Source organism: Pseudoliparis swirei, chromosome 16 (genome assembly GCF_029220125.1).
Source record: "Pseudoliparis swirei isolate HS2019 ecotype Mariana Trench chromosome 16, NWPU_hadal_v1, whole genome shotgun sequence".
NCBI classification, from domain to species: domain Eukaryota; kingdom Metazoa; phylum Chordata; class Actinopteri; order Perciformes; family Liparidae; genus Pseudoliparis; species Pseudoliparis swirei.
In genome coordinates, this window is record NC_079403.1 from 22,283,762 (window position 1) to 22,299,199 (window position 15,438).

General features: G+C 42.7%; 1 protein-coding gene across 1 annotated transcript in view; it reads right to left on the reverse strand.

The window, feature by feature from the left end:
* The window catches only part of LOC130206257 (NIPA-like protein 2), a 38,587-nt gene that overhangs the window by 9,154 nt on the left and 13,995 nt on the right, over positions 1 to 15,438 (reverse strand). The window contains exons 2-3 of the mRNA XM_056434138.1: positions 11,720 to 11,788; positions 10,019 to 10,187 (exon numbers count right to left, since the gene is read on the reverse strand). Of these exons, the coding sequence (XP_056290113.1) occupies positions 10,019 to 10,187; positions 11,720 to 11,788 (238 nt within the window). The remainder of the gene's footprint in view (positions 1 to 10,018; positions 10,188 to 11,719; positions 11,789 to 15,438) is intronic.

The following is a 15,438-nucleotide window of genomic DNA, read 5'->3' on the forward strand; positions in this document are numbered from 1 at the left end:
GACTGGCAGCGGACAGACTGACGGGGAGTTAGAGAGAGAGAGGGGGAGAGAGGGAGAGAGAGAGGGGAGAAAGAGAGAGGGGACAGAGAGAGGGAGGGAGAGGAAGAGAGAGGGGAGAGAGAGAGGGAGAGAGAAGGAGGGAGAGAGAGGGGGAGAGAGAGGAAGAGAGAGGGGAGAGAAGGAGGGAGAAGGAGAGGGAGGAAGAGAGGGGAGAGAGGGAGAGGAAGAGAGAGTGGAGAGAGAGGGGAAGAAGATAGAGGGGAGGGAGAGGGAGGGAGAGAGAAGGAGGGAGAGAGAGGAAGAGAGAGGGGAGAGAGGGAGAGGAAGAGAGAGCAGAGAGAGAGAGGGAGAGATAGAGGAAAAGAGAGAGGGGAGGGAGAAGGAGGGAGAGAGAGAGGAAGAGAGAGGGGAGAGAGAAACAGAGGGAGAGAGAGAAAGAAAGAGGCAGGGAGGGAGAGATAGGCAGAGAGAGAAAGAGGGGGGAGGGAGAGAGTGAGGGGCAGAAAGATGAAGAGATGCAGAGAGATGAAGTGAGATAAAGAGAGGTGGAGAGAGAGGAAGACAGAGGCAGAGAGAGACAGAGAGATGAAGACAGAGGGAGAGAGAGAGAGAGACAGAGAGATGAAGAGAGGGAGAGAGAGAGAGAGAGAGACAGAGAGATGAAGAGAGAGGGAGAGAGAGAGAGGCAGAGAGTGATGCCAGCGTGGAGGTCAGTTTAAATAACGGAGCTGCTCAGCACTCGGCTCTTTGACACCCTTGTCGTTATTGTGTTCGCCGCTCCGGCCTCTTCGCCCGCGGCAGGTGGGAGATGTCCGACTCAACTGCAGCTCGCGGCTGCAGGTGACGGCACAAACTCTTTCTGGATGGAGTGAGAGAGCCGGCAGCTTGTTTACCGGCGTACAGAGAGATTCTCTCCAGAGCAAAACCAGCTCAAGATGTCGGGGAAGACACGAAGAGATCGCTCTGGTGTCGTGGCACGACGGACACGGCCCCAACATACGCGTGACACAGAGATAGTGGAGCGTGATTGCAGTTTAATGCTTTGTATTTATATTTATATCGTCAAAGCTTAACACGAAGCCACAAAAAGAAAGGTTCACGTTAAATGAAGCAACACGTCTCCTCCAGTGAGCTCAGTGTCTGTGAAAGAGCACCCAGAGGGGAAGTTTGTAAAGACTCTCGTTGGTATTGCGATGAAACCGTCGCCGTAGTTAAATGCTACACACTGCGTTTACATTTCGGGCTCTTTCTTTGCCTCAGGGGCCGGCTGGATCCAACAAGTAACCATAGCAACTCGGTTCTGAAGTGAGATTCACACGCCTTGATAAAATGAGAAATGTGGTCACCTCTGAGGGACACAGTTCTGTCACTGCTGTGTGTGTGTGTGTGTGTGTGTGTGCTCAGATGTGTAGTAATGGGACCCTCCCTGTGGGAGAACACACCATGCATGTCCATCTGACATGAACAGATGAAGTCATCTTCCCCAGAGAGGCTCATATATATAACAAGTGTTGCCATGGTGCACGTAATGTATTATTTTTTCTCTCTCACAATGTCTCAAAACAAACGGTGGCTTTTGAAAGCTCTCTCGTCCTGTGAAGACACGAGTATCGAAGCCGGCTTTCTGAAATTCAGAATTCATGATGTACATGTGTACAGGTGTTTTAAAAAAAGTGAGATCTGATCAAATCTGAACCCTGAATGATACTTTTATGAAATAACCAGGCAATCTGCCCACAGCGTACGTATAATATCTATGAACATTAATCCGCTGTAATTCGTGGATGAAACAAGAAATCTATTTGAACGTCATCCTCGTAATTTATTTGTCACGGAACTTTTAACCAAAGCCAGAATCTATTCTTAAACCCCAAGTTCTTTAGTTACTGAAACCTCCATTGTTTTGTTGCCTCAACCGAAATAAGTATGACACAATATTTTCAGCATGTTCTCAGGGGAAATTTGACACAAAAACCTAGAAAAAAACCAGGAGGAACTTTTTTGTAAGATCATACGAACCATAGAACCATTTACTGTTTTTAATGTGTGATTGTGTGCTCTCTTGTTTTTATCTATTGTTTTTATTGTAATTCAAATTTTTTTTGTATAGCTTCTAGGATGTTTTAATTATGTGATGTAAAGTATCTTTGAGTACTTTGAAAAGCGTGATATAAATTTAAGGCATTATTATTATTATTTTTATCATTATGATATTATTCTTATTATATTCTTCTTATTATTATTATTATAAGAATAGTATTAAATATAGATTTGCATTGGTTTAAATGAGCATTTCCCAATTGAAGCCAGAGACCTGTTTAAATTTCAGTGCAGAGTGTGAATCTGTGTGCCCCCCCCCCCCCCCCTCTTGTGATGACTGGTTCTCTGACGGAGAGCTGACGTTCCTCGCAGCATGACGCTGTCCTCCTGGATGCAGAGCGCCGGGCTCTGAGGATGGAGACATTCCTATAAACCTTAGTGGTAATGACTTTATGAACTTCTTTAATGAAAAGATTTTAACTATTAGGGACAAGATTAATAATCTCTTGCCCATAACCAGTGCCAATCTGTCCTCAAGTGGAATGGCCTTGGAAACCGCTGTATGCCCTGGTGTATATTTGGAGGGATTTTCTCCTATCAACCGTGACCAATTATTTTCAACGGTTTCTACTTCGAACACGTCTACCTGTCTCTTGGACCCCATCCCGCCGAGGCTGCTTAAAGACGTTTTGCCTTTAATTGGCGGCTCTCTATTAGATATTATCAATGTGTCTCTGCTAACAGGCCACGTACCACACTCCTTCAAGGTGGCTGTTATTAAACCTCTCCTGAAGAAGCCCACTCTGGATCCAGAGGTATTGGCTAACTACAGACCGATCTCTAACCTCCCTTTCCTCTCCAAGATCCTTGAGAAAGTGGTCGCAAATCAGTTGTGCGACTTTCTACATCATAATAGTTTATTTGAGAAATTTCAATCAGGATTTAGAAAACACCACAGCACCGAGACGGCACTGGTGAAAATTACAAATGACCTCTTAATGGCAGCAGATAAAGGACTCCTCTCTGTCCTGGTCTTGTTAGACCTTAGTGCTGCATTCGACACCATTGACCATGACATCCTGTTACAGAGACTGGAGCAGTCGATTGGCATTTCAGGCACGGCACTAATTTGGTTTAAATCCTATTTATCAGATCGATCTCAGTTTGTATTTGTAAACGATGACGCTCGATAACCACCAACGTTAATCACGGAGTTCCACAAGGTTCTGTGCTTGGACCAATTTTATTTACCTTATACATGCTTCCTTTGGGCAATATTATCAGGAAACACTCCATAAACTTTCATTGTTATGCAGATGACACTCAACTATATTTATCGATAAAACCAGAGGAGAGCAACCAACTCTGTAAAATTCAAGCATGTCTTAAAGACATAAAAACATGGATGACCTGCAACTTTTTGATGTTAAACTCAGACAAAACCGAAGTAATTTTAATCGGCCCTGAGCACCTCAGAGATCAATTATCTGGTGATGTGGATTCTGTAGACGGCATTGCCCTGGCATCCAACACCACTGTAAAGAATCTTGGCGTTATCTTTGATCGGACTTGTCCTTTAACTCCCACGTAAAGCAAATCTCAAGGACTGCATTCTTTCATCTACGTAATATTTCAAAATCAGGCACATCTTGTCTCAAAAGATGCAGAAAAATTGGTTCACGCGTTTACTTGAGACTGGATTACTGCAACTCCTTATTAGCAGGCTGCTCTAATAAATCTCTTAGGTCCCTCCAGTTGATCCAGAATGCTGCAGCTCGTGTTCTCACTAAAACTAAGAAAAGAGATCACATCACTCCTGCACTAGCTGCTCTGCACTGGCTCCCAGTAAAATCAAGAATCACTTTTAAAATTCTTCTCTTAACCTACAAAGCCTTGATTGGTGATGCTCCATCATATCTTAAGGAGCTTGTCGTACCATATTGCCCCACTAGAGAGCTACGCTCACTAAATGCGGGACTACTTGTAGTTCCTAGAGTCTTAAAAGTAGAATTGGAGCCAGAGCCTTTAGTTGTCAAGCTCCTCTTTATGCAACCAGCTTCCAATTTCAGTCCGGGAGGCAGACACAGTCACCTCGTTTAAGAGTAGACTTAAGACCTTCCTCTTTGACAGAGCTTATAGTTAGGGCTGAATCAGGTTTGCCCTGGTCCAGCCCTTGATATGCTGCTATAGGCTTATAGCTGCCGGGGCGTTTTAGGATGCACTGAGTACCTATCTCCTCTTTTCTCTCCTTAAGGATGAATTTTCATCTCTCAATCACACGTTACTAACTCTGCTTTCTCCCGGAAGTCCTTTTGACTTTACGTCTCATGGGGTCATCGGACCCTATGAGACGGCATAGATCCTATCTGCCTGATGGATCGTCTGGGTCGTGGAATTCCTGCTCATGACTACGCCACTGTCCTGTTGAGACTCCGCCCCTCCTCCTCCCCACCGCCATCTGCCTGATGGATCGTGGAGGTCTCCATCGTGGAATATGCCTACTATGAACTATTCATACACTCTGTCATATTCATTGAATGTATTTTAACTCTAAATCTGTCCTTCTGTACACATTACATCTATTGCATCTGTCCATCCTAGGAGAGGATCCTCCTCTGTTGCTCTCCTCCAGGTTTCTTCCTTTTTTCCCCTGAAGGGTTATTTGGGAGTTTTTCCTGGTCCGATGTGAGGTTTTGGGGCAGGGATGTCTATGTACAGATTATGTAAACTCGAGAAGATTTGTATTTTGTTGTGAAGAATAAATAGAATAAAATGAATTGAATTAAATTGTCTATGTATGTCTACAGATTGTAAACGAGACAAATTTTTAATTTGTGAAATTGGGACTACAATAATAAAATGAATTGAATTGTGGTAATTGCCCGGCGTGGTGTGTCGGCTGCACTGGCAGTGTGACATGCGATGTCTCTGCCCGTTGTCTCGTTTCATTCAAATCTCCCTCCCCCTCTCGACCGAATATTTTTTCTCTCGCTTCTATCGACCCGACCACTTGCCTCCCTCTTGTGTACTCACCCAAGGCCTCCCCCCCCCCCCCCCCGCCTCCCGCCTCTTTGCACAGCTCTTGGAAAATAGGCACAACAGCGCTGCAGGAGGGCTGTGTTTGTGTGCGTGTGTGTGCGTGTGTGTGCGTGTGTGTGCGTGTTTGTGTGTGTGCGTGTTTGTATGTGTGTGTACGTGTGTGTACAGGTGCATACGTTTTTGTATGTGTGTGCGTCTATGTGCGTGCATGTATATGTGTGCGTGTGTATTTGTGTGTGTGTGCATGTGTGTATGTGTGCAAGCGTGTTTGTATATATGTGCACGTGTCTTAGTATGTGTGTGCGTGTGTGTGTGTGCGTGCATGTTTGTATGTGTGTGTACGTGTGTGTACAGGTGCATGCGTTTTTGTATGTGTGTGTGTGTGTGTGTGTGTGTGCGTGTGTGTATGTGTGCAAGCGTGTTTGTATATATGTGCACGTGTCTTAGTATGTGTGTGCGTATGTGTGTTTGTGCGTGTGTGTGTGTGTATGTTTGTATGTGTGTGTATGTGTGTGTACAGTACATTTTGTGTGTATATGTATATGTATGTAACAGTATGTATGTCTATGTGCGTGCGTGTGTATGTGTGTGTGCGTGTGTGTATATATATGCACGTTATAATAATACGTGTCTTAGTATATGTGTGCGTATGTGTGTTTGTGTGTGTTGTGTGTGTGTGTATGTGTACGTGTGTGTACAGGTGCATGCGTTTTTGTATGTGTGTGTGCGTCTATGTGCGTGCGTGTGTATGTGTGTGTATTTGTGTGTGTGTGCATGTGTATTTGTGTGTGTGTGTGTGTGTGCATGTGTGTATGTGTGCAAGCGTGTTTGTATGTGTGTGTACGTGTGTCTCCAGGTGCATGCGTTTTTGTATGTGCATCTATGTGTGTGCGTGCGTATGTATGCGTGTGTATTTGTGTGTGTGTGTGTGCATGTGTATTTGTGTGTGTGTGTGTGCATGTTAGTGTTGTTACGAGATGTGCCGACGCTTCGAAGCGTGTGTCGAGTAATGGAGGGGGCGTTTCCTCGAAGCGCGTATCGAGGCTTGCTTCATTTAGGGGAGGAGCCAAAAAATGATGACGTCCAGGAAGCCCGGCTGTACCACGTGACTGCTTCGGGAAGTGGTTCAGATATTGCCGGGAGGTTTGACAGCAATATAAACCCCTCAGGCTCCATTCAACATGTGGGTTGTTGGTTGAGAGTTTGGAGAGTTTAGAGAGAGAGATAGTTTGGAGAGTTAGGAGAGAAGGATAGGTGATAAGATGGAACTGTTGAGAAACTGTTATTTCTGAATAAAAATGAATAAAATGTCCCTTGTCCTGTACAACACTGTCCAAGTTACACAAGCATATTCAGTCCCCTCTTCCTAGTTACACACACACACACACACACACACACACACACACACACACACACACACACACACATGTTCACTGTCCTCTGCCTGCTTAAACTCATGCCATTTTCCTAAAGTGACATAATAACATTATTACACAACCTGCCATATCATATGATACTTCCATTTTGGGAACATTTACACACACAGAATACATTAAAAAAATATTGTATTCTGCACATGTGATAATTTATGTACAGAAATGATTTGGTCATACATTTTTTGTAATTCATAGTCATTCCCAACAGCCACAACAGACACAACAATTCAATGCATCACATTATGTGGTTCAGATTCAGCTGCCTGTGATTATGCACTTGGCCAGTAGGTGGTTTCGTGAGCACATGAAGCTTCGAGAAATGAACCCTTTCTCGAACCAATTGGCTGAAGTGGTTCGATGCCTCATGAGGCGTCATCTCACTATCACTAGTGCATGTGTATATGTGTGCACGTGTCTTAGTATGTTTGTGTGTATGTGTGTCTATGAATGTGTGTGTGCATCCACACACCACTACCGTTACATGTGTGCGTCTTCTCATTCGCCAGCAACATGCGAGTCGGCGTGAGGCGGGAAGGAATCACGGCGGCAGACATGTAACAGTTTAGCTCCACGCCTTCCTTTTTGTAATAGTTGTTTTCATCCTGTCACACTAACTATCATGTCATTCCAGATCCTGCTTCCCATCTCGTCAATCCAACTCCCCTCACCTGCCTCTGATCACTCCCTCGTTAGTCCCTCATTCCCTTCACCTGGTCCTCACGCCCTTCTCACCTGCAGCCCATCCCCTCATTAGTCCCTCACTATTTAGCTCCCTCACTTCCACTTGTCCTCTACCAGATTGTCTTGTGTTTTCGTGCCAAGTTCTCCAGCGTTATTAGAGTATATTCCTGACCTGCCTGTTCTGACCTCTGATTCTCTGCCCCGCCCCTTTTTGGACTTGTTTGCTTCTTCGACTGATCTCCCGGTTTTGACCCAGCCTGTTTCCAACCAAAGAGAGTCATCTTTGTTACTCCTGTCTGAGTCATGCGACCAGCGACCAGCGACCTGCACGTTGCAGCGCCCCCCTCGGCGCCACTCGTTAGCACCGAGGGGGGCGTCGCCCTCTCCTCTTCACCTCCCCCGGCATGCAATCCTTCGAGAAGCTCCTCCGGGACGCACTCCGGCTGCACGCCATCCGCGCGACCCTGGTGTCGAGCAACGAGCGGTGTTCATAGCTGGATGATGACGGCGAAAAGGGGAAATGAGCATAGTCATCACTAATAGCTGTCGCTTTGAGGCCGGCACTGAGAGGTCACAGAGGGGTCACCGCACGACGCCGCGCGCACACAACGGCAGCGGCCCTCTTAACCCGCCTGTTACCTTAGGGTCAATTTGACCCCATTCAATGTTTGACCCTCCTGTTACCTTTATATTTACTGACATATTACCCTCGGGGTCAATTTGACCCCAGCAATTAAAACCTCCAGAAAATTATTAGAATTAATATTGTTTTCCAAGTTTAAGTGTGAGGTACTTTATGTTTGTTTGTTGACTACCTAAATAGCCCTTTAAATATATAAAAAAGTTGATATTTCTTATTTGTTTGACACAGTGAAAAACAGCCTGGGGTCAAATTGACCCGAAAGAACACCGACATTAAACATTGAATGGGGTCAAATTGACCCGAAAGGTATCAGGAGGGTTAAACAAGATGGGTGATTTTCGTTCAGCGCTTTTATTCATTGTCATCCATCCACTCGGTGGGACTGGAACACGGGGGGGTGGGGGGTGTGTTGGGGTAATCGCTGTCATTTATCTCCATGACTGAACGCCCACCTCCTCCGGCGCGTGTGAGCGATGGCGCGACGCAAGAAGCAGGCCCGCCCGCTCGCGACGAGTTTTGATTGGCTAATGGGTCGGGCTTAGTTCACACTGTGAGATGTACAAAAGTGTGTTTGTTGGATTTATAATGTCAGAAGTAAAAATTAAAAAATTGTACAAATGTATACAGTCACCTTTAACTGGGACAAATGAACGGGCACCCGCAGGCTGACCTGCTGCGTACGTCTTTGTCGAGCAGCTGGAAGTTTCTATTTGGAAAGCAAAGTTTCTGTGCCTCAATACAGAATCTTTTTCATGTCCTGTTTTCTGGTTGTTTTGACAAGGCGCTGTATAGATTTGTTTCGTCCATAATTATACACCGCTGATATATATAACTCCACCAAAAAAGAGAGAGGCGTCGTTGCAGTCTCAAGACGCAATGCTCTCATGAGACAGGATTCTGCTCGAGGAAGGCTTTCGTTTGCCGATAACATGTCCCAATATTGACTTTGGTCAAGGTTGTGTGATTCATAATATGAGCTGTGAGATGATTGACAGGACAGGAAAGCAAAACAAATACATATATATCTTTATTGCTATATACTGTACACTACTGTTCAAAAGTTTGGAGTCACTTAGAAATGTTTTTATTTTTCAAAGAAAAGCACTGTTTTTTCAATAAAGATAACATTAATCAAAAATACACACAATACATTGTTAATGTGGTAAATGACTATTCTAGGTGGAAGTGTCTGGTTTCTAATGAAATATCTCCATAGGTGTATAGAGGCCCATTTCCATCAACTATCACTCCAGTGTTCTAATGGTACATTGTGTTTGCTAATCGCCTTAGAAGACTAATATCTGATTAGAAAACCCTTGTGCAATTATGTTAGCACAGCTGAAAACAGTTATGCTGGTGATATACGCTATACAACTGGCCTTCCTTTGAGCTTGAAGTTTGAAGAACAAAATTAATACTTCAAATATTAATCATTATTTCTAACCTTGTCAATGTCTTGACTATATTTTCTATTAAATTTTCAATTCATTTGATAAATAAAAGTGAGTTTTCATGGAAGACACAAAATTGTCTGGATGACCCCAAACTTTTGAACGGTAGTGTATATATATTGTTATATTGCTTTTTGCTAAAAAGATTGACATTTGAAGGCCCTCTAAAATTATTCTCATAAAACAGGGAAGTTCAATCTGGTATTTTGGTGTTTAGCGTCTTGCCCAACGGCATGGACTAATGGTGGGGCTTGAACATCCGAGTCTCTGATTGAAGGACGACTCTGCTCGACCGCTGAGCCCCAGTCGCCTCTGATTCAATTGTTACGTATTATTTATTAGATTCGATTCTCCAAAGTTTTCCACTACATAGTAACTGGATCCATACAGGCGAGTTAGTGGTATGGAAAGAATTCACAAAAGATAAATGATCATGGATCATTTTTTCCATCTGTAATTGGGTTTTAGAGTCAAACTTAAAGCTGGAAAGGGCACCAATGCCTCTTCTTTTATTATTTTTTGGAGTAAAAACCCCACCTGAAATGTATAGTATCTGCTCTGTACAATATCTCCCTTTCTGTATGAATAAAACATTTGAATTTGCTCCCCCCCCCAGATAAGACTTTCCGCATGGCAACGTTTCCCGTTGTTCCCAGAGGAAGCGACCTTTCCTCCCGCCTGGCATGCATGCTTGGTTAATGTATGAGTGGGAAAAAGGTCGCACTCACCGATGACAGCGACGCAGCCCAGCGGGGCGATGAGCGACGCCGGGGCGAAGCCGTAGGCGGTGAAGTTCCCCAGCTCCCCGACGCCCATGAGAGCCACGCCGCACCACCACACCACAGACGTGTAGTAGGGCTTGGAGCCTCGCTGAGACTGACGGATGTGGGCATATTTCTGACGGGAAGAGAGGGAACGGGAGGCGTTCAGCACGACTGATAACTGGAGATCTGCTTATGACATCAGAAATCAGCGAGGCGGGAAGCTCGACACCGGAATGTAAACCTCGTGATCATTAATGATTCTATCTTCACAAGCCTGAGTGGTTAATAAACAATGGTTTTCAGCCTTTTCAAGCACTTTACACATCTGTCACGAGGTTTTGCATGTGCTCAACAGAGAGAGCAAGAGATGCTGCTATTATGTGTATCGCGCAATAGGAACTAGTTCATCTGTACATTACTTGCTATTTCATCTGTTTATCTATTACTTTTAGCTAATAGTTAGCAAAAAGTAAAAGATAAAAAGAGGAAAAAGATAGCTAAAAGCAATATATATATATATTTTACTTTTAGCTAACTATTTCCTATGTTTATTAATTTTAGCTAACTATTTCATCTGTTTATCTATTGCTTTTAGCTAATTTGTAGCTAACTATTTAGTCTGTTTATCTATTACTTTTAGCTAATAGTTAGCTAAAAGTAATATATATAAATATATATATATATACTGTATATATATTCATTTTGGCTAACTATTTCCTCTGTTTATTACTTCTAGTTAACTATTCCATCTGTTCATATATTATTTTAGCTAACTTGTAGCTAACTATTTAGTCTGCTTATCTATTACTTTTAGTTAATAGTTAGCTAAAAGATATATATATATATTACTTTTAGCTAACTATTTCCTCTGTTTATTACTTCTAGGTAACTATTTCCTCTGTTTATTACTTCTAGGTAACTATTTCCTCTGTTTATCTATTACTTTTGCCTCAGAGTTAGATATGTATTTCAACTTTTAGAAAGCTACTTTTGTAATACCGATATTCTTGAATTGCTTTACATCTTGAACTGTTCTAAAAACCGTTGGATGTTGGTTAGCTTTCATGTTTCATTCTCAAGAACTTGGTATGACGTCAGTGTTGTATCTGCATATTTTTCTCTGTAAACGAATAAAATTGAATTAATGCGTCTTATTTCACCCATTGTGGTAAAAGCTATCTAATTCCGTCTTTCATTAGTCACTCACCGGGGAGCTTTATGCTGCAAGAAGAGTTGAGTGTATTAGCAAGTCTGACTTAAAGACAGATTCAAGTATGGTATATATTTATGCAACAATATCTTGATGCTTCAACATTTAATTCTAATAATTCTAATTCAAAAGGCTTCATAGCCTAAAGACAAAAGCCATTCCTGCTGTTTGCTGTGCAGTAGCTGCTGTGAACATGAACATCACACAGGCGTTCACTGCTAAAGAGAGAGCTGACTGTCAGGAGAAAGGAAGTCTAGCACTGAGTGACTAGAAAAATGTGTCTGAAGGTGCGTTCACACCAAAAGCGAAACTATTTTTTCGCGCGACCGGATCCCATGAAAAGTCAACGTACAGACGCGTGTGGCTGCGATAGACGCGATATTTCTCCGGGCGGCGCGTTTGGGGCGACGCGATGTGGCCGACGCGTTTTCAGCGGCGCAATTTTCGCTTCCTACCTGTATGTTGAGTGAAATGCTGATGACAATATTCCCGCATATGGAGATTATGATTCCAAGGAGATAGGTCTGTGGGGGACAAACAGGAAACAGGCAGAAGATTATGGGACGCTCTTCTTGTCAAACAGTAAACACTGCATAATACTTTGTGCAAGTCTTCCCTCCAGCTGTCACATCTGTTATTTCCATGACAATCGCAGAGACCGTTGCTCCATTGCTGCTCTGTTTAATGACGTCTGTGTGTGTGTGTGTGTGTGTGTGTGTGTGTGTGTGTGTTCTTGTGAAACAGAGGCTTCTAAAGGATTGCATGAAATCAAACTTTCAATTCCCACGCACTCAAATGCAGTGAAAAGCAACACACACAAACACCCCACCACTCCCTCATCCTCTGATCTCTCCAACGATATACGACACTTTCCAAAAGGTACACACATGCAGGTTGCTACACACCTTCGGACACACAAACATGAAGCAACAGAAGCAACGTTTTTGAGAAGAGAACTCCGGCAATGTGGCGTGCATTGTTGGTGGGAGTTGAAAATGTGGGCAAGATTGAAATATAATAGTATAATATCAGTATTTCCTTTGGGCATGATGTAAATTCAACCGTTCAGTTATATTTTAGCTTTTTACTGTTTAATTATTGATTGTAGACCCATATTTGACTGATGCTTGTATTTATTGCACTAACCCCATTTGCTGCTGTAGCACCTGTACATGCCCCCACCGTGAAATAAAGTATAATGCCATCATTAACTTTACAAAGGTTTACACGATAATTACATCATTTCAATTTTGGAGAAAGCGTATATGTGTGTATTTCTCACTAGGTGGGTGTTTTAGACGAGTTTCAGGTTGAGTACCGACGAGGGTGGCTGACTTCCGCTCTCACTACCCTGATGATGACCTCCCCCAGGGGTAATAGAAATGTGTTAATTGCTTTCGGCCTTTTCACCAGGCCCAACAATAACAGAGGGTTATTTGTGGTTAATTATTAATTTCAGCCTAATGTTCCAGTTCATTTAATACATTATCCATTAAGCTGAATAAATGACACAAGCTATTCTGCCTGAGGTTGATTAGCTGCTCAGTCCATGGATGGATTAAGATGTCAGCAGTAGCTTAATGTTCACGTATGAATGGTGTGATCATTATTCTGTGTGTGGTTTGGATGTTTACTCTGCTGAGCTATCCCTATTCGTACCTGGGCTGGTGGTATGTTCCAGGGAGGTGAGGCTGATCAGGTAGAAAAAAGGCCATTCACTGGAGCAAAAAAGGAAGGAATCGTCTTCTTTATGGTGTTATTTTTCTTCAGTTTCATTCAGTTCAGTTGGAGTTTCACTGGGTTTAAATGTCGCCCCTTGATTCAGTGAATAAAAAAATAAAAAAATACTACTTTTTTTGCCAGGTACATGTGGTCAGGCATCATGAAAAGTAAAAAAACAAACAAATAATGCTGAAATTAATATTAATATGTCTCTACATATCTGTGCTATAAATGTAATTTCTGTATGATTCCAATACTTAACCCTTGTGTTGCCTTCGGGTCAATTTGACCCGATTCAATGTTTCACCCTCCTGTCGCCTTCGGGTCAATATGACCCGATTCAATGTTTAACCCTCCTGTTACCTTTATATTTACTAACATATTTTACCCTTGAGGTCAATATGACCCCAGCTATTAAAATCTCCAGAAAATTATTAGAATTAATATTGTTTTCCAAGTTTAAGTGTGAGGTACTTTATGTTTGTTTGTTGACTCCCGAAAGAACACGACATTAAACATTGAATCGGGTCAAATTGACCCGAAGGCGACAGGAGGGTTAAATATTGAATCGGGTCAAAATGACCCGAAGGCAACACAAGGGTTAAGAGGGTTTTTCTAATAAATCACGGCGACAGTGACGAGCTGTGCCTTCTCATTGCGCAATCCCTTACGAACTAGGTAGAGCGCACGCCTTTTGCCTTCTCATTGTGTGTCACCATCGTAATATAGACACTTTTTCATAGAATAGGTAGTGTGTTCCACGTAATTGTAGAACATCTCGCTGATTGACGTAAAACCACAGTGAAAAAGCCGAGGGGAGGCAAACAGTACCTCTGCCTCAATGACGGGGGCCAGAAAGAGAGACTAATGGACTTCATTTAAAAGTAAAGGTAGGACCATGCATACACTGCAGGAGGCAATAAAACCTATTACTATTTCTATTGAATAATTAGGAATTGTGAAATTGTGATGGAAAATTAAAAGCACATGGAGGGTGCAGAGGACATGTGCTTTTTCTCTGAGCCACTATGACTTGGTGGAATCAAATATGTCCTGGACCTATGTGTGTGTGAAGAATGCTGATATAAAATGATGAATGATGATTTAAGTTTCTCTATCGGGTTCATATATCTATAAATGTGACTTAAAGAGTCAATACTTCACCAGCCACGAACCTCAACGCACGTCACTGCTCGTCAACCTGGTTCTTCAACATTCTTTATTTTTTGTTTTATAAGATTTCTAGTGCCAAAAACACTTCATCTGCCCTTTATATTGGGTGCACAACCCCCCCACCCCCTCCAAAAAAAAGGAAAATGTCTTGTATCATGAGATTCTTGGGCAATATGGCCATGTTTTTGTATCCAACTCTCAGCAGGAAGGCATAATTGTTTTTTAAGTGATGGCCAGAGAAACAGGATACATTTCCTTAAAGTGTTCAAGAACACGCCGGGCTATTTCTTCCCCCATATGCTCGTAAAATGATTGCCAAGAGGACATTTTATTTTAGGCCATAAAAATACCGGTAGCTGTAGGCGGGCCGGGTTTACAAAGAAAGGAGTGGGGGGTGGAATGTGGAATGATGAAAACCGAGAGAAAGAAACTCAATCACTTTAGAAGAAGTAACAGAAGCAAAAGCATATGCAAGTATTTATCTCTTAATAGAGCATTATGAGAGGGAAGGAGGGTAGAGAGAGGATACACAGTGATGGGAATTAAAACAAAAGATTCGTAGGCGGAGGATCTGCAAAATAAGAGGGAGGGGGAACAGTATTGTGAGAAAGAAATGGGATGGAGGACAGCAATATTAGATAGGTGTGTCTAAAAAACCACTGTTGTAATGTTCGATTGAATTAATACAACTAGCCCGCGGCTAACCCGCCGTAGACACTAAGATGACGCAAAAGCACTTTATTCAAATGCAAAAACAAGCTTTGACGTATGTAGGAAATTTGCTCAAAGTTGTGTTAGACATATTAATACAATTTATACCAAAACCGAATTAAACTCGCCAAGCTGTCTGACCACGCAGCAGAGGCAGAGTTACGGCAATGTACTCAAAAGTGTGTGAATAGTAGTTTCGTTAGCCGTGAGCTGATAGATGATAGCTGTTAGCTGACAGATGATACCTGATAGCTGATCGCTGATTGATGATAGATGATAGCTGATAGCTGTTAGATGATAGTTGTTAGCTGATAGCTTTTAGCTGATAGCTGTTAGCTGATAGATGATAGCTGTTAGCTGATAGCTTTTAGCTGATAGATGATAGCTGTTGGCTGTTAGCTGATAGATGATAGCTGTTAGCTGATAGTTGTTAGCTGATAGCTGTTAGTTGTTAGCTGATAACTGATAGCTGTTAGCTGATTAGCCAAATGCACCGTCCAAAACACCTAAAGCGAGCAAGCTTTAAAGTTGTTTCTGTGCACGGAGAAGCCAGGTAATCATTTATCAC